Source organism: Mustela nivalis, assembly GCF_964662115.1.
Source record: "Mustela nivalis genome assembly, chromosome: 16".
NCBI classification, from domain to species: Eukaryota; Metazoa; Chordata; class Mammalia; order Carnivora; family Mustelidae; genus Mustela; species Mustela nivalis.
In genome coordinates this window covers 30,396,968-30,420,709 of record NC_139035.1, presented here as the reverse complement: position 1 = coordinate 30,420,709, position 23,742 = coordinate 30,396,968, and the positions used below count along the sequence as shown (strand labels likewise).

At 43.7% G+C, this 23,742-nt stretch overlaps 1 protein-coding gene and 1 long non-coding RNA gene across 8 annotated transcripts in view; one reads left to right on the top strand and one right to left on the bottom strand.

The window, feature by feature from the left end:
* Positions 1-12,917, bottom strand: part of NVL (nuclear VCP like) — a 99,732-nt gene extending 86,815 nt beyond the window's left edge. For 3 of the 7 annotated variants that reach the window (XR_014304285.1, XM_082704504.1, XM_082704506.1), the window contains exons 1-6: positions 12,793-12,916; positions 9,170-9,243; positions 6,539-6,591; positions 6,357-6,456; positions 1,791-1,848; positions 333-587 (exon numbers count right to left, since the gene is read on the bottom strand). Coding sequence is in view for 6 of the 7 variants with exons in the window: in XM_082704504.1 (XP_082560630.1) it covers positions 333-587; positions 1,791-1,848; positions 6,357-6,456; positions 6,539-6,591; positions 9,170-9,243; positions 12,793-12,849 (597 nt within the window). In the remaining variant the exon portion in view is untranslated. Of the gene's footprint in view, positions 1-332; positions 588-1,790; positions 1,849-6,356; positions 6,457-6,538; positions 6,592-9,169; positions 9,244-12,792 lie in introns of all 7 variants that reach the window. The other 4 variants (XM_082704507.1, XM_082704505.1, XM_082704508.1 and 1 more) reach the window with 4 other exon arrangements.
* Positions 12,918-13,209: 292 nt separating this feature from the next.
* On the top strand, positions 13,210-20,440 carry LOC309850515. The gene is made up of 3 exons (XR_014304302.1): positions 13,210-13,522; positions 18,127-18,250; positions 20,321-20,440. It is a non-coding gene; the product is annotated as an uncharacterized lncRNA (long non-coding RNA).
* The last annotated feature ends 3,302 nt before the right edge of the window (positions 20,441-23,742 follow it).

Genomic DNA, 23,742 nt, shown 5'->3' with positions numbered 1-23,742 from the left:
ATGATCTCGGGGTCCTGGGATCTAGTCCTGCAAAGGGCTCCCTGCTCAGTGTGGAGTCTGCATCTCCCTCTCCGTCTGTGCTCTCCCCCTCAAATAAATAAAATCTTAAACAAATAAAATGACATCTGCGTATGGAAAATAAACTGGGGGGAGGTTATTTCAGTAGTTAAGGCTTAGACCTGGACAGAAATGATGGCGACATGACCTCGTTCTCTGTATGCTTTCAAATCCCCATGCCCTTCAAGAAACACAGAATCTGCTGATGTTACATCAAGTGAAAAGGTGGTAATGTGCTCCAACTACTTAGGGCTAAAATTCCACTACAAAAATACCTCTATCTCAGATCCTGGCTTCTTGTGATTACTCTTCTCATCTGTCAGGTCCATCTTTCCACCAGTTCTGTCGATAAACCACCCTCCCTCAGAACCTCTGGCTGGGGTCTTTAACGGGATGGAGCCTGTTCCCGAAGGTGTCCATGGGGTCGAACCAGTGGTTTCTCTGGGCTCCATCTCGGGAGTACTTGAAACAGAATCAGAATGTCCTTTCCGATATAAGGAGAGTAGGGAGCTGTTCATGTGATTTGCTGCCTGGCAGAAACATGACATCAGCATGAATTACTTGAAGGTACTCATGGGAAGCTGGTTACCTGTAAATTCCACTACCACCTTCTCTCACAGCATTTCAGCCAGAAAACACAGGGGTTCACAATAAGATGCTTCATAAACAAACATTTACTGTTCACAAATGATGTCCCCCCACTTCACCTCAAGTTAATGCACCAATTCATAAATGTTAAATAAAAAGTTAAATAAAATCAAGCAAGTAAACTACCTTTTAAAAAATACAACAGTGGGAGCACCTGGGTAGCTCAGGCCACCTCTGCCTTAGGCTTGGGTCATGGTCCCAGGTCATGGGATCAAGCCCCGCATCAGGCTGTCTGCTCAGTGGGGAGTCTGCTTCCCCCCCACTCTCTCTGCCTACTTGTGATCTCTGTCAAGTAAATAAATAAAATCTTAAAAAAAAAAAAAATACAACAGTGGGACACCTGGGTGGTTCAGTGGGTTGAGCCTCTGCCTTCGGCTCAGGTCATGATCTCAGGGTCCTGGGATCGAACCCCACATTGGGCTCTCTGCTCGGTGGGGAACCTGCTTCCCCTCTCTCTCTGCCCGTCTCTGCCTACTTGTGATCTCTCTCTCTGTCAAATAAATAAACAAAAATATTTTTTAAAAAATAAAATAATAAAAAAAAATTTAAAAATAAAAAAAAATACAACAGAATTAGGTGTAAAAATAAGCTGGTTGTCAAGGAGAGTCACTACTATCCCATCAATTCAATACAGAATCAGATAGAACTCATTATCATTCTAACTTTGTTAATAAATTTAAGAACTGAATTACCATTAGGGAAAAAATACAGTAAGTTACAAATCATCTGGCATATTATTTCTACATTTCCCTTCAATCAAAGCCTACTTCTTGGAAATGTCAACTCTTTGACAGAAAATGTATCCTTTTCTCAATTTTTACTGATAATTCCCCTTTCCTTTCCCCTATGCCCTTATTTCTGGCCACTCTCTTCCCCTTTTCTTCCTTATAAAATAAGCCATAAACACAAATACTGAAAGGATGGCCATCCGGAGAATTCTTCAACACTATACATAGAAAGTTTTCCATTATTTATTGATGGAGGTGTTCAAAGTCTCTTATTCTATTCCACACTGATTTTTTTAAGAAGTGTTCATAATGATTTTTAAAAAAAATCAAAATGGGTCCATTAAATGTCTGACTTACCTGTGGATCTGGGTAGTCTTCCATATTTGAATCATCATCTGAATAGCTTTCAGTATACCTCAGTGAGAAGAGGAAAAGAAACATTTTTTTAAATTTTTTTTAAAGACTTTATTTATTTATTTGACAGACAGAGATCACAAGTAGGCAGAGAGGCAGGCAGAGAGAGAGGAGGAAGCAGGCTCCCTGCCGAGTGGAGAGCCCGATGCGGAGCTTGATCCCAGGACCCCGGGATCATGACCCGAGCTGAAGGCAGAGGCTTTAACCCACTGAGCCACCCAGGCGCCCCGAAAACAAACATTTTAAAGGCTTTTCTCCCACATCCTAAAAAATTTACTACCCAAACAAAAAAATATACTAAGACACTACTGGGTATTTACCCCAAAGATAGAGATGTAGTGAAAAGAAGGGCCATGTGTACCCCAATGTTCGTAGCAGCAATGGCCATAGTCGCCAAACTATGCAAAGAACCAAGATGCCCTTCAATGGACAATGGATAAAGAAGATGTGGTCCATATATACTATGTAATATTATGCCTCCATCAGAAAGGATGAATACCCAACTTTTATATCAACATGGACAGGACTGGAAGAGATTATGCTAAATGAAATAAGTCAAGCAGAGAGAATCAATTATCATACGGTTTCACTTACTTGTGGAGCATAAGAAATAACACGGAGAGCATGGGGAGACGGAGAGAAGGGAGTTGGGGGAAATCGGAGGGGGAAACGAACCAGGAGAGACTATGGACTCTGAGAAACAAACCGAGGGTTTTGGAGGGGAGGGGAGGGGAGTGGAGTGGGAGGTTGGGTGAGCCTGGTGCTGGGTGTTATGGAGGGCACATATTACATGGAGCACTGGGTGTGGTTCATAAACAATGAATTCTGAAACATGGAAAAGAAATTAAAAAATAAATAAAAATTAAAAAATATATATACACTAAGGCAAAGTATTATGGTAGTTAATAGTCCAGGCTTTGGAGTTAAGAGAAATCTGGATTCAACATTCAACAGTGCGGTTACTAGCTTCTACTTAATCTCTGTGAGGACCTGCTTCTCTATCTATAAAGAGGGAGAATAAATAATACCCACCTCACTGGCTTATTAGAAGATTCAACAGAAGCTCACCAAGTCCTTAGAGTACATAATAAATGCTTAATTGTGGTTATCTTAATCCTAGCAATTAATAAAAGTGAAATGCAAATTCCTATCTGGCCCAAGGGTCTCATTAGGAATATCAGATGCCAAAAAAGGGGAAATATTCCAGCAAGCCATAATTGAATAACTAAGTAACAAATTAACAAATTCTATATGACCCAGTCACATGACCAATTGCAGCTTTCCCAAGTCTGTCCATGAGAAATGAACATACACAGAGGTTTTCATATCCTACAGTAAGGAACAGGCATAAATCCTAACAAGTACAAACTGAAAATGCAGTCTCAGTTCATCATAACCCAGAGTTGATACTTAATAGCTTCAGGAAACTATAGGACCCTGCTACTATTTAATCAAATGTCTTTAGAAAATAATTAGTAAGTAAAGGACTCTTTTTAAGCAAAAAGGCTTATGTGAATGTTATGTCCCATTTTTATAATTAAGACATGAATTCTCTTGTTATTCATTAAATTCTAATAATACAAGTTTGGGCATTTTTAATCAATGTAAAGAAGGTGAATTATTCAACTATTTAGGAAAAAAATCCATTTTGCCTATGAGTCACACCCTACAAATACAAGCAGACTACAGAGTTAAATATAAAGCTGTAAATAAATAAGCAAAAGTACAGTAATTATCCCATATACTCCTGTGATAGAGCTTTCTAAGTATATCAGCATCAACCATAAAGACTGACAAATTGGACTAGGTTCTCTAATCAAAAGACACTTTTTTTTTAAAGATTTTATTTATTTATTTATTTATTTGAGACGGGGAGGGAGAGAGAACATGAGCAGGGCGTAAGGGCAGAGGCAGAGGGAGAGGGAGAAGCAGGCTCCCCACTGAGCAGGCAGCCCAATGCAAGACTTGAACCCAGGAGCCTAAGATCATGACCTGAGCCGAAGGCAGCTGCTTAACCAAGTGAACCATCCAGGTGCCCCTAAAGACACTTTAAACAAAAATAAAAAACAAATGGCAGAATGGAACAAGCATGTGCAATACCTATAAAAGGTAGTATTATTTTATACAAATATATCTGACAACTAATATGGAAAATTCGAATACCTCTCAAATGAAGAGACAAAACCCATAAGCAAGCAACTAACAGAAAAAAGATGAAAGAGTCAAAAAAAACTGAACTTCACAAGTTATCAAAAAACTACAAATAAAAATATATCAATTTTCACCTAAGAAGCTGGCAAAGATTAAAGAATAGTACTACTAGGACCACAGGGGTGGTCCTGTATGTACAGGGGTGCTAGAAATGCACTCTTTAGGGACACCTGGGTGGCTCAGTCGGTTATACATCTGCCTTCGGCTCATGATCCCAGTGTCCTGGGATCGAGTTCTGCATCAGGCTGCTCCTCAGCAGGAAGTCTATTTCTCTCTCTGCCTGCTGTTCCCTCTGCTTGTGCTCACTCTTTCCCTGTCTCTCTCAATCTAAGAAATAAATAAAATCTTAAAAAAAAAAAAAAGAAGAGGGGCGCCTGGGTGGCTCAGTGGGTTACAGCCTCTGCCTTCGGCTCAGGTCATGATCTCAGGGTCCTGGGATCGAGCCCCACATCGGGCTCTCTGCTCATTGGGGAGCCTGCTTCCTCCTTTCTCTCTGCCTACATGTGATCTCGGTCTGTCAAACAAATAAATAAAATCTTAAAAAAAAAAAAAAAAAAAAAGAAGAAAAGAAAAGAAGTGCACTTTTTATACAAAACTGCTAGGAGTATGAACCCAGACAACTGTTTGGAAGACAACTCCAAATGTATCGGAAATCTCAAAAATGTATCTTTGAAAACCCCAGACAAACCACTTCAGGAATTTAACATTAAAAAAAAAAAAAAAAAAACAAAGAAATGGGGGTGCCTGGGTGGCTCAGTTGGTGTCTGCCTTTGGCTCGGGTCCTGATCCCAAGTTCCTGGGATCAAGCCCCACATAGGGCTCCCTGCTTAGTACAAAGCCTGCTTCTCCCTCTCTCTGCCTGCCACTCTCCTTGCTTGTACTCTCTGTCAAATAAATAAGTAAAATCTTTAAAAATGTATACAAAGATATGTCCTAAAGGATTATTTACTATGTGCACGATAGTGCAAAACTGGAAAGAACCACATGTTGAACTAGTTAAGAAAATGATGGTAATCCAAATGAAAAGGCAGCAAAGTGAAAAGGAGCTACCAACACAATACTATAGACATTGAAAGGAAAATGAGAGGGTTATCTTGAACTTTATGCCAACAAATTCCACACCCTAGCTGAAATGGAAATGTTCCCTTAAAAGCACAATTTACCAACACTGATAAAAGAAAAAGAAGATAGGAAGAGCCCTAGATCTAGCAAAAATAAATGTTATCTAAACCCCTTCCAAAAAGAAGCCTCTAGGTCAACATGAATTCTAGGTGAATTCTAACAAACTAAGATAGAACAACAGTAATACTATGCTAACTTTTTCATCAAATAGAGACATAAAAACATTTTCCAGCTAATATTATGAAGTCAGTACAACCCTAATACCAAAACTTGATGAAGACACTGCAAAAGAGGAAAGAAATGGGGGTGCCTGGTGGTAGTCATTAAGCATCTGCCTTCAGCTTAGGTCATGATCCCAGGATCCTGAGACAGACCCTTGCAAAGGGCTCCCTCTCCACTCTCCCTGCTCGTGTTCCTTCTCTTGCTATCTCTCTGTTAATTAAATAAACAAAATCATTAAAAGAAAAAAATGCACACCAGTATGAATAGAGACATAACAACATACAAAAAAAGATTAGCAAACAGGATTTTCCAATATCTAAGAAGGATAATACATCAGGACCAAGTAGGGTGTTTCCCAGGATATAAAACCCGCTTAACACTCAAAAAAATCAACATAATTCACCAAATTAATAGAACAAAGGGAAAAAACATAGCAAAATCCTTCATTAAGTGCATAAAGAGCATTTGAAAATTGAATACCCATTCATGATAAAAACCCTCAATATTATTACTTAAATGACAAAATTAGTTGGTACCTTTTTACATATCTGGCATTGTATTAGGGCAGAGGAAAACACAGATAATGAGATGGGTCTGTTGCAGATAATACATAACAATCTCAACACCATATAACAAGCAACATCACAAATATCTATAAATAGGAGTTAAGGAAATCTGCAGAAAGGCATCTAAGACGGCCCAACAAAGGCACTAATGTGGCGTCTTGAAGGCTGGGTGGGAGTTACAGAAAGCCACTCATACAAAGGCACAAAAATATGTCCTCTTTGGGCAACTGTGAGTACTCAGTAGGCCTGAAGCAAAGATCTGGAGACAGATTAAGTATTACATGTAGCCAACGCTGGTGATGAAGAGCCACTGAAAATTTTGCAAATAGAAATGCAATGTGACTGGGCTCCTGCTTAAGAAAAACAGTTCCTTTTCTGTAATCCTTACTCATTATCGTCTTCGTCTTGTCTTGCTCTTTTTGCCAGATGTTCATCTTCCAATTCTGTTAGATCCTTAAGTTCTTTCTCACTAGTAATTATATTAAATACTGAAACAAAGAGAAAAATGTCATGACCTAAAATAATTCTTTAACTTCATTAATAATTCAGTTCTAACACTAAAAGACTCACCTTTTTCTACCTGAATCCTAAAAGCATTTCTTTTTCTTCGACCGTAGTCTATACTGAAAAACATGAAAAGAATCTCAGTACAGTGGTCTCCACCAACGTTTTCCCATTAGACTCAATCTAAATCGATCACATTAATTTGCACAAGTATGTAAGTATGTCACTGTATTCACCCTGACCATAAACTTATTTTCACTCTCTCTCTGACAAATAAAAATCCTTAAAAAAAAAAAGCTTATTTTCAAGGAAATTCTGAGTTTACATTTCACTACTATAAATTTTTTTCTTTTGAAATTTTATATATTTCAGAGAGACAGAGAAAGAGAGAGATAGCATGAGAAGGGGAAGAAGCAGAGGCAGAGGGAGGAGACTCCCCACTGAGCAAGGAGCTCAACACAGGGCTTGATCCCAGGGCTTGAGCCGAAGGTAGACACTTAACCAACTGATCCACCCAGGGACCCATAACATTTTCTTGATTAGAAATGGAGTTACAGGGGCACCTGGGTAGCTCAGTGGGTTAAGCCTCGGCCTTCAGCTTGGGTTGTGGTCTCAGGGTCCTGGGATTGAGCCCCGCGTCCGGCTCTCTGCTCAGTGGGGAGCCTGCTTCCTCCTTTCTCTGCCTGTCTCTCTGCCTACTTGTGAAATAAATAAATAAAATCTTAAAAAAAAAAAAAGAAAAGAAAAAGATAAAAGAAATGGGGTTACAGGGGCACCTGGGTGGCTCAGTAGGTTAGGCCTCGGCCTTCGGGTCAGGTCATGATCTCAGCGTCCTGGTATTGAGCCCCACATGGGGTTCTCTGCTCAGCGGGGAGTCTGCTTCCCCCTCTCTCTCTGCCTGCCTCTCTGCCTACTTGTGATCTCTCTCTCTGTCAAGTAAATAAAATCTTTAAGAAAAAAAAAAAGAAATGGGGTTATGGGGCGCCTGGGTGGCTCAGTGGGTTAAAGCCTCTGCCTTTGGCTCAGGTCATGATCCCAGGGTCCTGGGATGGATCGAGCCTCACATCGGGCTCTATGCTCAGCCGGTAGCCTGCTTCCTCCTCTCTCTCTCTCTGCCTGCCTTTCTGCCTACTTGTGATCTCTGTCAAACAAACAAATAAATAAATAAATAATCTATTAAAAAAATAAAAAAAAAGAAATGGGGTTACAGCATCAGAACTACTGGCAGCTTGTACTGGAAGAGACAGGAAAGATGAAGGAAGGAATACGACTGAAGTTCTAAGATTATACAGGAGGGGCCATCAGCTGTGGACACACATGACCCTTCAAGGAAAGGTATGAATGACTCTAAAGGAGGCTCAGAGGTTGGAGGGCTGCCACCACTGCCGTGGGCCCAGGGGTCCAGATCTGGAAAGTGGCACTGTCCCTCTTAAGGGCAGGGCGGCCATCCTAGTGGGCCCACAGGACAAAGCAATGAAGCAAACTAATCCAATACAACTGGTGTTTTTATAAGAGTAACAGGGGCACTTGGGACGCCTGGGTGGCTCAGTTGTTAAGCAGCTGCCTTCGGCTCAGGTCATGATCCCAGTGTCCTGGGATCGAGTCCCGCATCGGGCTCCTTGCTCAGCGGGGAGCCTGCTTCTCCCTCTGCCTCTGCCTCCCATTCTCTCTGCCTGTGCTCGCTCTCTCCCCCCCCCCCTCTGATAAATAAGTAAAATCTTAAAAAAAAAAAAAAAAAGAGTAAGAGGGGCACCTGATTGGCTCAGTTGGTGGAGCACGTGACTGCTGATCTCACGGTTCTGAGTTTGAGTCCCACACTGGGTATAGAGAATACTTAGAAATAAAATCCTAAAAGAGTAAGAGATTAGGATACAGACAGATGCACAGAGGAAAGAGCAGGTGAGGACACAGGAAGAAGACAGTCACCTGCAAGGCAGAGCCTTGAATGATCCCTGACTTCCTGCCCCACAACTGTGAGACTTTAAGCTTCTGTAGTTTAAGATCCCCTACCTCAGATTCATTTTTTTCTTTCTTTTTTTTTTTTTTAAAGATTTTATTTATTTATTTGACAGAGAGAGACACAGCAAGAGAGGGAACACAAGCAAGGGTAGTGGCAGAGAGAGAAGCAGGCTCTGTGGAAAGCCTGATACCGGGCTTGATCCCAGGACCCTGGGATCATGACCTAAGCCAAAGGCAGATGCTTAATGAATGAACCACCAAGGCGCCCTGTCCGATATTTTTTTATGGCAGTCCTAGCAAACTAGAATACTGAGAAAAAGAAAACAGAGGGTCTGAAATATACAAAGTGGTGATAATTCATGGAGTGAGGTATCAGGAAAGGTGAAGTTAGAGACAGAAGAGAAAAACTGAATCTTTAGGGGGAAGCCTAGAGATGTTTCAAGGTAGCCAGGAAGCTCAAGGAGATCATACCTGATGGTTTTAATTCTTTAATGAGACAGGAAAAAAGGCAATACTCCTGACCAGACTGTAAGGTACTGAAAGGGAAGCAGCAGCCATTTCCCTTAGTAACAAGGACAGCATCTTGCATATAATAGGTAATTGATAAATCTTTGTATACCTAGACTGAATTCTAAACTTTTGGACTAGTGAATAAATGCCAGCAGTGATTAATATCAACTGGATTGTTGGATGGAAACTAAAAATAAAGGCATGAATCTGGAGATTACATCTCTTTACCTGTACATTCTTTGTAAATCAGATGCTAAGACTCCAATGTCCACATATTTGCCACATTTGTTACTGGTGAGGTACTACAACAGAAAATAAGACAAACTTCAACACTATTTTAAACTCAGTGATTTTAATCAGAGATTGAGCCATTCAAACATTTATGCTTTAATGTAAACTCTTCATTATTAAGCATATCAGAAACATTAAAAAAATCACTACATAATTATCAAGCCTGGAATAAGAGAATTTAACATTATTAATCACTATGATAGCACGGTACCAATAACTAAAATAGCTATAAGTGAGGGCTTATAACACTCTAAATTCCCAAATACCCCAGAACAAAGCACTAGGCTCACAAGGGCATGAAGGGCTATTTAAGTCTGAGGGAGCATCATAATATCTGCCACCTGTCCAATACTGCAGGAACTGCTGGCCAGAGACCACTCATGGTTTCAATATTAAATCACTTTTTGATGATGTCATATCTTTGCAAAACTGGATTTTCAGCAGTTGCTGTAAGTAAATCCCTTGCAAAATTTAATGTGGAATCAGATATGAGAACGTCAGAGTCAATCTGACCCAAAGGGCATACAAACCCCACTCACATATGATTATTTAAGAATGAAACACAACAATATTAATTTTCCCATTTTTATAAATCACTTATTTCAAAATGCTACTAAGTTACTTGGATTAAATAGTGAGGAAGTGGCTTGAATCTAACTGTTTAATAAACAGACCCAGCAGGTATTACTTGGCCTGGAGGCACCGGGAAAAGCTCCCAAGAAACTGAGGGCTCTGGGCATCTGCTGCAGGCCTCTAACTCATTCTTCTAGCAGCACTCAGAGTCCCATGAGGGAAGTTGGTCTCCCCCACTTTATACATGGGAAAGTCTCAGAGACTTTAAAAGGCTACTTACTTACTTGGCAGCATGTAAATTACAGGGCCAGATTTCAAACCCAGAATGTCTGCCCATTTCCAAGTTTCTTTTTTTTTTTTTTTAATCTTTTTTTTTTTTTAAAACAAACATTTTATTTATTCATTTGACACAGAGAGATCACAAGTAGGCAGAGAGGCAGGCAGAGAGAGAGGAGGAAGCAGGCTCTCCACAGAGCAGAGAGCTGGATGCGGGGCCCAATCCCAGGACCCTGGGATCATGACCTGAGCCGAAGGCAGAGGCTTTAACCCACTGAGCCACCCAGGCGCCCCCACTTCCAAGTTTCAATGCCTGCTGCTCATCCAGTCAAGGTATGCCTGACTTCAGACAGCAGTTTCTTCTCAAGAATCCCTAACACAGGATAATGGTCTCGGCATAAATGCCTCCAGTGACAAGAGACCAGGTGATCCTCTATGTGTGAATAAATATATATACATATACACACACATATATATAGACACAAGTGTGTACACATGTACAAAACTTTAAGATACAACAGAAACTCGCCATGGTTACCCCTACAGAAATGAAGATGAAGGGATTCTTTATTTCCTTTTATGCATTTCTGACCCTTCTATTTTAAAGCATAAGAACCTATTGCTTTCATAGTAAGCTAAAGCAAAAGCAATAGAAAAAAATGGATAACGTGAAATGGTGAAGGGCTGCGTAAGGGCCACTGGATTCAGCCATTAGGAATCACTGTTGAGACATCGGTTAAAGCAGCAAAGCAGCCAGTGGTGGGAACATCCAGAGGCAGCTGTGAGTTGCGGGAATGAAGGTCATGTGCCTGGCAGGTCTGAGGTCAGTGTGGTGACGACAGTGAAAGTAAGGGGGATGGCAGAAGGAAACAGGACAAAAAAGTAGACAGGGGCCAGACTACATCACATTCTTCACGATGGGTTTTTCTCTAGATAACTCTGGGAGTCCATCGGAGGGGTTTTCTGAGCAGGGCTCTGCCAAGCTCCTTTTGAAAGGACCTCCCTGGCTGCCCTGCAAAAAACAGACCTTAGGTAGAACTAGGAGAGATCAAACCGGTTTAGGCTATGATGGCTGGAGGTACAGTGAGGTAGGAGTGTCCGGGTTTGCAGTATATTTTGATGGTAAAGCCGAATAAATTGCTGATAAATTGGTTACAGAAAGCAAAACAAAGAAGGAGTAATGGTTTTTAAGGGTTTTGGCCCTTACAACTGGATGGATGGTAGTGTCATTTACTGAAACAGAAAACAATAGGAAAAAAACAGGTTTGGAGGCAAATATCAAAATATTCAATATGGATCTGATGTGGGAGATACCCATCAGACATTCAAGAGGAAATGTTGAGTAGGCAGACGGTTATTCAAAATAAAATCCACACTAGACACATGAGTCTTGGGACTATACAGACAGTACTTAACGTGAATATATGGGGCATCTGGGTGGCTCAGTCAGTGAGGCATCTCCCTTAGGCTCGGGTCATGATCCTCAAGTTCCAGGATCCATCCCCAAATCGGGATCTCTGCTAACAGGAGGTCTGCTGCTCCCTCTCCCTCTGTCCCCTGCCCCCACAACTCATGCTCTCTCTCTCTCAAATAAATATTTTTAAAAATAAAAATTAAAAGTACATATACTTTCATTGAATCTGTTTATATACTCATATATTTATATTTAATTTTATGTTTATAGTAATTTTAGTGAATGTATAGAAAACATATAGATAGTACTTAAAGATTTTACACTGGAGGAGACCACCTAGGAAGTAGGTGAGAGGAATATGAGTCTAGAGAAACAGCAGCGCAGGAGCTCAGGGCACTTCCATCACTTAAGAGTTTGGAAGGAAGAGACCCATCCGAAAAGAGGACTACAGCACTAGCGAAGCAAAAGGGAAAGAAAATATAGCTCCCAGAGTACGGAGTGCTGAGAAATTTCTCGCTCCTCCTAAGACTGCTGGCAGACAGTGCCACTCACTGCAAAACATTTACTACACACCGTTTTCTACAGATGAGTATGAAAATGAAAAACCCGTAGGCAAGAGCCTATTACAACATCTGATCCATGCCAAGCACCCACCGCCGTCCCGGCTCCTGGACTGCATCTGTACCCTCGCCAGCTACTCCCGGGCTGCACCGCCGCCGTCCTCACTCCTTCCAGGCTACACTCGCCTCCATCCTGGCTCCTCCCGGGCTGCAGCCTCCCGGACCCCAGCTTCTCCAAGGCTACACTCGCCCCCGTCCCGTCTCCTCCCGAGCTGCACACGCCCCTTCCCTGTCTCCTCCCGGCCTAGACCCGACCCGCTCCTTCTCCGTTTCCACAGGCGCTACACCCAGCCCCGTCCCGTCTCTCCCGCGCTGCGCCCGCTCCTTCTCCGTCTCCACAGGTGCTGAACCGACCCCGTTCCGGCTCCTCCCGGCCTGCACCCGCTCCTTCTCTATCTCCTCTCGGGCTGCACCCGCTCCTTCTCGGTCTCCACAGGCGCTACACCCGCCCCCTTCCCGTCTCCTCCCGGGCTGCACCAGTCCCCGTCCCAGCTCCTCCGGGGCTGCACTCGCCCCTTCCCCGTCTCCTCAGGCGCCGCACCCGCCCGGACCCCGGCTCCCAGCAGTTCCGCGCGGCGGAAGGGCGGCCGACGCACCGGCCAGGACCCGGGCCGTGACAGGCGGCCAGTCCAGCCTGGCCTGGAAGCCGCCGAGAAGGGGCCGCGCACAGTATCTACCTGCACGACTCGCTGCTTCAGCCTGTTGTCCACGAACCTCGCGGGTCGTGGCTTCATCGCTCGCGTCAGGGTAGCCCCAACTAGGCGGCCCGCTCCACTGGCCCGGGGTCCTCGCAGGGCTGCCCACGACGATCGCCGGGCCGCCCTCTCCGCCTGCGCCCGCCCGCGCCCGCCCGCCCGCCGTTCGCGCCGCCCCGCAACTCCTGTCCCACTGCCAGTGAGGAAGACGCCCCCGAGAACAACGACACCTGCCAACCCCAGGGACTTTCAGGGAGTCTTATTTTGCAGGCTTGTCCAGAGGGCCCTGGAAGACAAGGACCCCTTTTGAACACGCTCAACTTTATTGTTCCCCGCTGAGCGGACACGCCTGCGCGCGGCCTCGGCCAGCACCTTTCGGGCTGCGTGGCTCGGCTTGGGTTCTGGGTCAAGTTCCAGTCACCCCCTGCTCCGTGCAAAGTTAGTGTGGGCCGGAATCGTAATGAACCCCAAACCTAGAGACCTCCAGGACGATGAAGGAGGGGTAAAAGCACAGCGCCACCTAGCTCCGCAGGGAGACAGCACCTGGGCGCGGGGTGGGCAGGCAGGTGCACGCAGATGTGCGCAGGTGACCATACCGTCTGCAACGTTCGGAAAGCTTGTCATCTTGAGTGATTTTCCGCCGCTGGTTTGTGGAGCGCGTCCAGCGCAGGACTACAGCTAGACCTAGAAGCTGCCCAGAATTCTGGTAAAGGTCCGTATTTGCAAGTGAGGCGTTAAGACATAAATAACGGGACAGTTAACACAGTTACTGGCTTTCCTTTCAGTGTGCTTGCTTGGTTCACAGTGTTTTAAAAGATTCCCATTTGAGGTCGTCCTGGCTTGTGACTGATGAGGAAACAGAAGGCTGGCTGAGGACAAAGCAAAAGCTGACACCCTGCAGCCTTCCCCCACCCCCACACCTAGGTGGCACCTATGGGATATTCTTTAGGAATCTTCCAATATCTTAATGTTAATAGCTTGCTGAAAAGGGAAAAAACGACCTTGGCAATGGCCAGGCCTCTGGTATCCAGTATCTTCTAGGTCCTCTTTAGCATATGAAAGTTCTATTGAAATCTCCCTTTTCCTTACCTCCCCCAACCCAGTGGTACCTAACCTGCCACCTCTCATAACCCCAGGGCAACAGCGCTCTCTGCCCACGGGTCCTGTCCCCATGTTTTGATAAGCCACTATTTTGCACCAAAGCACTATTTTGCACAAAATTCTTTCTTGGTCATTGGCTCCGGACTTCACTCCACTGAACCTCACCTACGTTCTAAAACTTCATCATGACAACAGTGTTTATTAAGGTTGGGGATGGAGGGAGGCGGAATTAGACGTATTAACCTCCTTATTCAGGATGATGTGATGAGGGAACAGAAGGCTTGCTGAGGTCAAAGGACAAGCTGACACCCTGCAATGTCCACCCCCCCACACACACACAAACTCCTGGGTGGGACCTGTGGGACATTACTCCAGGAGGTTCCCAACTGTCTTCATGTTAATGCCCTGGTAGAGGGAAAAACAACCTTACATAGACAGTGGTTAAGGTCTCTGGTAACCTGTGAGTCTTTAACATATGAAAATCCTTTTGAAACCTCCCTTTGTCTTAGTTACCTCCCCCAACTCCCAAGTATATGAACAGTCACCCCTCACAACTCTGCAGCAGCTTTTTCTACCCATGGGTCTTGTCCCCATGACGAAGTTTTAAAATGTAAGAAAGAATTCTTAGGACGTCTCTGGTGCAAAAAAGTGACTTACTAAAGCACGGGGACAGGACCCATGGACAGGAAGAGTTGCTGCCCTGGGGTTGTGAGGGTGGCAGGTTGTAAACAATGGGGCTAGAGGAGGTAAGGAAAAAGGGAGGCCATTCTATTTTGTAGGATTGCTTTGCACATTTGTGTGACTTTGATATTAAGTAAGGGGATGCTATTTAAGGAATAATTGTTAAGTGCTCATACCATTTAAAAACAGATCATGTCCATCTTTGCTTTAAATTGGGAGGTTAGGGGCGCCTGGGTGGGTCAGTGGGTTAAAGCCTCTGCTTTCAGCTCGGGTCATGATCCCAGGGTCCTGGGATTGAACCCTGCATCGGGGTCTCTCTGCTTGCTGGGGTGCCTGCTTCCTCCTTTCTCTCGCTCTCTGCCTGTCGCTCTGCTTATTTGTGATCTCTCTCTGTCAAATAAATAAAATCTTAAAAAAAAAAATAGGGGCCCCTGGATGGCTCAGTGGGTTAAAGCCTCTGCTTTCGGCTCAGGTCATGATCCCAGGGTCCTGGGATGGAGCCCCGCATCAGGTTCTCTGCTTAGCAGGGAGCCTGCTTTCTTCTCTCTCTGCCCACCTCTCTGCCTACTTGTGATCTCTCTCTCTGTCAAATAAACAAATAAATCTTTAAATAAATAAATAAAATCTTTAAAAAAAAAATAGCCCATCAGTCTAGCTTCATTTCCTAATTTTTGGGTGAGAACTCCCAAGGCTTGGCTGTGCTCTTCTGCTTCGTGTACAGTGAAAGGTTTTTCTAAATTTGGTAACGCCACAGGTGGAGCTGACAGGAGTTTAGCTTTTAAGGTTTGAAAGGCCATCTGCTGAGCTTTAGTCCAGAGCAAAGATTCCTCATCAGGACCTTTAACAAAACCATACAACGGTTTGGCTAAGAGTGCAAATCCAGTAATCCATAGGCGGCAAAAACCTGCCATACCTAGAAAAATACAGAGTTGTTTTGGGGTTTGTTTTTTTTTTAAGATTTTATTTATTTATTTGACAGACAGAGATTACACGTAGGCAGAGAGGCAGGCAGAGAGAGAAGGAAACAGGCTCCCCACTGAGCAGAGAGCCCGATGCGGGGTTCAATCCCAGGACCCTGGGATCACTACCTGAGCTGAAGGCAGAGGCTTTAACCCACTGAGCCACCCAAGCGCCCCCGGAGTTGTTTTTTTGTAGTGGGAGGCTCAAGATCCAATATAGCCTTTTTTTCTATCAGTAGATAGAATACAGTGACCTGGTGTTAGTTCATATCCTAAACAGTGTACTTTTTGTTGAGATATTTGTGCCTTTTTAGGGGATACACGATACCATCTATCTGTCAAAAAATTAAGTAAAGTTATAGAATTTTTATCAGATGTCTCCTTCTTGGGACTACAGATTAGAATGTCATCTACATATTGAATTATTGTCCCCTCAGACAAGGATATATCACGGAGATCTTTGAAGCTCCAAAGAGGTGAGGAGTGTTTTAAAATCCTTATAGTAAGACCGTCCAGGTTCATTGAGCAACCTGTGGGCTTGAAGGTGAGGTCCATTCAAAAGCAAATAGTGGCTGCCTTTCCTCACTTAGTGGGATGCAAAAACAGGCATCTTTTAAGTCAAGTGCTATAAACCAGTTGGTGTTACCAGGGACGTGGGTGAGAATAGTATGCGGATTTGGCAGTAAGGGTTGAATAGGCGTTACTGCCTCGTTTATAGCTCTTAAGTCTTGTACTATCCGATATTCCCCATTTGGCTTTTTTACTGGTAAAACTGGGGTGTTATGAGGAGATTGATAAGGCTTTAAAATACCTTGTCTCAGAAACTTATCAATAAGTGGTAGCAACCCAGCTTTGGCCTCAGGTTTTAGAGGATGTTGTTTTTTAGAGGTATATTGGTTGGGTCTTTTAAGGTCACCTTGACGGGTCAGGCTGTAAGAGCCTATCCTGCAGTATCACAATCCCAGACCTGTGGATTTACTTCCTTCCAGACATTGGAAGTGACAGTTGGGTATGGTTCTAGCTCTCCAGATGTTAAAGAGAACAGGCCATCCCCCTCTATAGGAAGAGCCAATTGGCTACCCAGTTTATACATTAAATCTCATCCAAGTAATGGACTGAGGCAAGACAAAGGACTAGAAAAACACGAGTGACCAACTGACTTTTGTATTTACAGGTTAAGGACCTTGTCTGACAGGATGTTTTAGTTTCCCCTTCTATGCCACAACTTTAAGGTTAGGAAGGCAAGTAGGGGGGGCGCCTGGGTGGCTCAGTGGGTTAAGCCGCTGCCTTCGGCTCAGGTCATGATCTCAGGGTCCTGGCTCTCTACTCAGCAGGGAGCCTGCTTCCTCCTCTCTCTTTCTCTCTGCCTGCCTCTCTGCCTACTTGTGATCTCTCTCTGTCAAATAAATAAATAAAATCTTTAAAAATTTTTTAAATAAATAAATAAATAAATAAAAATTAAAAAAAAAAAGAAAGAAAGGCAAGTAGGGCTGGAGTGCTGAATAAGGACAGAGAAAGGGGCTCCTGTGTCTGTAAGAATATTGATAAACTTGCCTCCCATACCTAGAGTAACCCAGGGCTCAGTCATCTTGATGTCAGAAGGAGCCGGACCAACCTCAGGGCCCCGTTATGCCAGCTCCTCCAACTTGGACTCTCAGGCAGGGAAGTGATTTCCTGTCTTCCTCTCTCTCTGGAGATGAGGACAGTCTCTCTTCCAACGTCCTGCTTCTTTACAGACAGGACACGGCCCTAGCGGAGAACACATGTTTGGATAGTCTTTGCTCCAGTGTCCGAACTGGCCACGTGTACAGCATGGGGACTTACCTAGTTTTCTGTCTGTTACTGGCTTTTTTTTTTTTTTTTTTTTTTGGTCCCCGGTTAGTCTGGTGCTGTGGGAAACCACAATAGCAGCAGCCATTATTTTTGAGCCTGTATCTTACCCTGCCGTTTAGTTCTCTGGTCTTTTTCTTGCCTTGAGGTCATATCTCTGTTATTAAAGACTTCAGTTGCTACTTCTGGTAGGTGCTGGATGAGAGTTTGAGGACCTAAAGCCATTTTAGTTAGTTTTCAGAGGATGTCAGGTGCCAACTGGCTTATGTTTAGTATGGTTACTCCTTCAGGTGAGGCTGGGTCTAAATTTCTGTATTTACAGATGGCCTCTTCCAATTGTCCCTGAAATAGAGCTGGATTTTCAAAAGTTCCTTGTGTAACTTCCTGAAGTTTATCAAAGTTTAGAGGTTTAGAAAATCCCTTTTTCATTCTTTCTTTTAAACAAGTGATCATATGGTCCTGTTTTTCTCTCCCTGGACTATTCTCTCAGTAGTTTCAGTGTGCTTTCATGCCAGGGACAGCAGCACCCCCAGCTGGAGAATGTTCCTCTTGTTGCTGGCTCATCAGCGAACTCCTGTGCTCCCTCCCAAATTCGTTTTTTTCCTCAGAGGGGCAACAACAAGTTAAAATGATACATATATCCTTCCAGGTCAAATCACACATAATAGATTCTTCTTGAAAGCCTTCAATAAAATTGAGAAGTATTTTTAGAATGTCATCGTAATTGTGGTTTTACTTGACCCAGGTCTGCCATGGAGAATGGGACATGGACCCTAATTGTGCCCACTTCTCCACTCCTGCTGCAAATCCTCAGAGGATGCATTCCCCACTTAGATGGAGCTCCTGGGAGAGAGGGAGTCCTGCTCCTGGTATGTCCACCTGGGCTGGGGGCAAAGGGGTCTTGGGGTTTATAAGGAGGAGGGTTAGCAACAGAGCCAGTGTTCGCTTTCTTTAGACTGGCTGGCAATTCCTCCAACTCAGGTTTATTAAGAGGAATCTGTCTATTTAGACAGATTGGCTGTTGGCTGGGCTGAGGGTTAAACACACTCTACAAGAGGTCTGCCAGCCCAGATCCTGGTTTAGGGCCATAAAAGCTTGGACGTATAGGACTTTAGTCCATTTGCCCTTCTCCCTGCAAAAGAGGTCTAACTGACAGATTGACTTGAAACTTAATGTCCCATTCATGGGCCACATTCCCTCATCTCCTAAGGAGTACTGAGGCCATTCAATGTTACAGAAGAAGATCATTTTTTTTTCTTTCTTAAATCTTGCAATCTGAATTGATTCCAGTGGGTTAAAAGGGATCCCAAGGGAGAACCCTTGGGAACAGAAGAAGAGGATCCCATGTTCCTAGAAAAGTAAAGAAGGTTCATTACCAAAATCCCCCCCAACTCCTGGGTGGCATCTCATGCAGTATGTCAGACATTCCAGGTGTTAAAAGTGACGGGAGGATACCAGAGGCCTGTTGATCACCATTCTACCTTCCTGTGAAGGCATTCCCGCTGTAAAAGGCCCTGAAAGGGTGCTGGCATCCCTCTTCTTCCGCACTGCATCCTAGGCTACAGATGGGTGCCTGGTGAATGGACTAAGATACTGTGCCATCCTATAGTCTGGAAGCTGTGTTAATGCCCTGCCATTTTTAACCCATGGAAAATACTAGAGAAGTTTTACAAGGGGAAATTAATGAATTCTGTAGCTCTAAGTACTTAGTAGAGGACACTGACAAGAAACAGTAAAGACTGAAATCTGTCATAGTCTAAGCAACATTCCAACACATGTGGTCCTTACAGCCAACGTCCCTAGGAAGCGGTCCCCAGTTGGGTTTTAATTCAATTGGGTACTGGTTTCAGCGGGCTCCCAGTGGAGGTCCAGTGGCCAGAAGATGCTAGACCAGGGATGTGGAGGAGATCACATTAGATCAATCAGGAGGAAACTTCACCCAGGAGTCTTAAGATTGGCAGCCGTCCTGGTGACTTAGGTGGCTGTCCCATGCCCAAGACAGACAAGTTAGTATAAGAAGAGGAACAGAGAGAGGGCATCAAGTTTTTGGGTCTTATTACCATTTCGACCAGGCTACTAACTTCCAGCCAAAAGGCAGACTTTCTCCTCCCCATACAGTAGCCACGGGCTAGAAGATTACAGCCCGAGCAATCAGCATGAAAGTGTTCCAATAAGACCATACTCTTTGAAGGGCTCCTGAAATGAGAGTCAAAGAAGAGGAGAGAAAGTACTCACCAATTTTGCACCAAAGTCCAGAGTCCAGATGTAAAGACTCAGCCCCACGTTGGGCACCAAATGATGAAGTTTTAGAATGTAGTAAGGTCCAGAGCTGATGGCCAAGAAAGAATTCTTAAGATGTCTCTGGTGCAAAAAGGTGATTTATTAAAGCACGGAACAGGACCTGTGGGCAGGAAGAGTTGCTGCCCTGGGGTCGTGAGGGGTGGCAGGTTATATACCATGGGGTTGGGAGAAGTAAGGAAAAGGGAGGTTTCAATAGAACTTTCATATGCCAAAGAAGACCTACAAAACACAGGATACCAGAGGCCTTGCCACTCTCAAGGTCATTTTTCCCTTCTTAGCAAGGTATTAACATTAATACCTAAAGAATGTCACATAGGTGCCACCCAGGAGTGGGGGAACGTTGTAGGGTATCAGCTTTTGCTTTGTCCTCAGCCAACCTTCTGTTCCTTCAGCACCCATGCTTTAATAAAATCACCTTTCTGCACCAAAGATGTCTCAAGATTTCTTTCTTGGGTTTTGGCTCCAGACTTCACCCCATATAACCTCACCTATATTCCAAAACCACAGCAAGGAAACCACAGGCTTCTTTTTTCCTCAGAGTTCTGATCACTTCACTGCCCTTTTCAAATGGTTCTTACCTGTACATTGAATATATATTCTCCCTCTAATATTCAAAACTTTGGTTCATTTGGCTCCAGCTTCATCTACTTCCCTGCATTTACTGGGTCAGTCCTGAAGGCCTGCTGGGCCACAGGTGCTGGTCCTAGCTGGGAAGAAACAAATCCCCGCTTTTAGGAGGCATCCAGTTCTCCTGGAAGGTAATACTTACAGCACTTTGCTTTTACTGACATTTCCTCTTGTCTACAATGCCTTTCCTGGCCAGTCTATGACTTCTCTAGAATCCTAGCTAGCCATCTACCTTTTGCCTTTCTTGATATTTCCCTTTGTGAAAATCTCCACCCACTGAATGAATATTCAGCAAAAATATATTGAGTGCTTACTAGTTTCAGTCCCTGCCCTGTTCTTGAGTCTTGGGAGGAAGAGCAAAAGAATTCTAACTTTTTATAACATCTTTTTAAAAATTAGATTGTGTATGTACTCAATTATATTGAACTTTAGCAAAGATTTCCTACAGTAAATAGCACAGAGTCAATGCTTAATAACTGTTTAAATGTAATTTAATTGTGAGCATGCAAAATGTAAGAATAAAAAGGGGCTGACAGGGCCAGCAGCATCACAACATATCTGAAGCATCATACTTTGTTGGTCTGTAATTTGTCACAGAACAATATCTACATTTTCTGTTGGCTTCATGGGTGTATGACCTGTGCCTTCGCCAAGGCCTCCGTTCTTAGAAGATCCCACGCTTAGTTTAATGGTCTGCTGTGGCTGCCTGACATTCTTTTTTCTTTTTTCCCCAAGTTTAGACAAATGGGGGTCATCAGGGTCTTTGCCCTGAGATTATCAAAGTCATATGTCCAATCTAAGAATCTCTAGTGTCAAATGGGAGCATGGTGAGAGGGCCAGAAAAGGGGCCTCACTTATGAACCCCAAGCAAAAGAAAGTATACAGCACCCATATAAACCAGTCCTTGCTTCTCCCTATGGTTTATCTGTGTTATGGGTTACAAATGTTTTTTTTTTTTTTTTAATATTTCGCTTAGGGCACCTGGGTGGCTCAGTTGGTTGGGTGACTGCCTCTGGTTCAGGTCATGATCCCAGACTCCAGAGTCCCATGTCAGGCTCCCTGCTCAGTGGGGATCCTCCTTCTCCCTCTGACCCTCCCCTCTGTCATGCGTACTCTCTCTCTCTCTCAAATAAATAAATAAATAAATTAAAAAATGTTTTTTAAAATAAAACTATTTTGCTTAATGTAATAGTATGCACAAGTGTTTCATCATGAAAAGCACTAAACATTTTAAATATAAGAAGTGCACTATCTTCAGTAGTTGTTTTTATTGACAATATTCATGCCAACTTGAATTTTATTAAGAAGTTTAATACCCTGGGCACCTGGGTGGCTTAGTCACTTAAGCGTCTGACTTGGCTCAGGTCATGATCTCAGGGTCCTGCTTCTCCCTCATCTTCCCCTTCATCCTCTCTGTCACTATCTCTGTCTCAAATAAATAAATAAAATCTTAAAAAAGAAAGAAAGAAATTTAACTCCCTGACACTATAGAATTTTCTTTATTTTTTATTTTTTTATATTAGCATATATTATTTGTTTCAGGGGTATGTAGAATTTCAAACTTGCTCTTTTTTTTTAAGATTTTATTTATTTATTTGACAGACAGAGATGACAAATAGGCAGAGAGGCAGGCAGAGAGAGAGGGGGGAGGGAAGCAGACTCCCTGCTGAGCAGAAAGCCAGATGCAGGGCTGGATCCCAGGACCCTGAGATCATGACCTGAGCCGAAGGCAAAGGCCCAACCAACTGAGCTACCCAAAAGCCCCAAATTTGTTCTTTTTAAAAAATTTTGTGTGGCTGTCAAAGAAAGGTATTACTTTATTTATTTATTTATTATTATTTTTAAGATATTAAAGATTTTATTTATTTATTTAACAGAGAGAGAGAGAGAGAGAGAGATAGCAAGAGAGGGAACACAAGCAGGGGGAGTGGCAGAGAGAGAAGCAGGCTTCCCGCTGAGCAGGGAGCCTGATGCAGGGCTCGAACCTGGACCCTGGGATCATGACCTGAGCTGAAAGCAGATGCTTAATGACTGAGCCACCCAGGCACCCTGAAGTGTATTACTGTTAATAAATAAAGTATTCTTCATTGTTCTGAATCAAAGGATTTCTTTCTCTTTTTTTTTTTTTTCTTTTCTTGCCACATAAAGTTTCCACCTTGAAATTCTTAATACTTTTTGAAGAAGTGGACCCTTATTTTAATTTTGCATTGGGCAAAATTTGCAAACTATGCGACCTATTCAGACCTTAAGTACTTTTCAGAACGCCAGCTTCTCAAGGGCAAACAGTATGTTTTTCATCTCTTTACCCTATCAAGGGCAGCAGGCAGTAATTGAAAGTACGTTAATACTAGGTATCAGTAATGATATGCCTGAACATTCTCAGCTGGAATTACTTTTAGTAATTACTGCCCTGAAGACAAATTTCCAACAAGTCCATTGTTCAGTTTGTACCCTTCCATACATCCAGACCAAAAAGATGACTGACTGTGTAAAAAAAGATGAGTGCTTGCGTCTGTCCAGAACTTCCCACAATAATGGAAACGTTCTCTGATCTGTAATGGCGCAACCCCACCTAGTGGTACATTTCACATTCCGTTCTTCACACCTTCACCCTCCCCGACTTGATCTAGCCGACAAATAGGTTCGGGCTGATGGAGTTTATAGTTTGGGTGATCTAATCCTGACTCTGAATAGTCCCGATTTTTACCTCTTGATTCAGCATAGTTATTAACAGTGTAGTGATTTGTGGAAATAAATGAAAATCACCCAAATGAGAACGGGTAAAGACTATTCAGAGCTCACAATAGCAAGGGTGGCCGCCACCGTAAAGTTCTGGCAGAGGCTCAAAGGCAGGCAGACCAGTGACTGAGATGTGTGGCTGGAACAGAGGCAGCTTCTGGAGGGCTCTGGCTGGAGGCTGTTGGCCCCAGGGAAGCTGCGGGACTGCTAACTAGAAGGAGGGCATCCTGTGTAACTAGTCTGGTGAGTGGTTTTGGATTTCTCTGGCTGGTCCTGAAATGGAAAGTGAGGACCAAAACCAGGGAAGGTGTCATTTATTAATGGGGTCCTGGCCATCTGGGGCCAGTTGATACAGGATTCATTGTTTGGCCTCCTGGAATGTTTGCTGGAGTAACGGTTTGATGTTCTATGAGCCTGGGACTTGTAGGTCGCAGGCTGGCTTCCTGGGACAGATGCTGTCGAGTGTAAGTCAGAGCTCTGTTTCTAGACAGGCTCAGGCTGTTGTTCGTCTGTGTATTGTGTTTCTTACCTTGATCTCTCAGAAGGGTTTAGTCTGGGCAATAAATGATGTGGTCACCCCATATAAAAGAGGGGCAGGGAGAAAAGGAGAGAGAGTGTGCAGGGCACAGATTTCCTACCCAGGTTCACAAGGGAGGTTGCCTGTTTGCTGGAAGCCAGAGACTGAGTCCGTGTC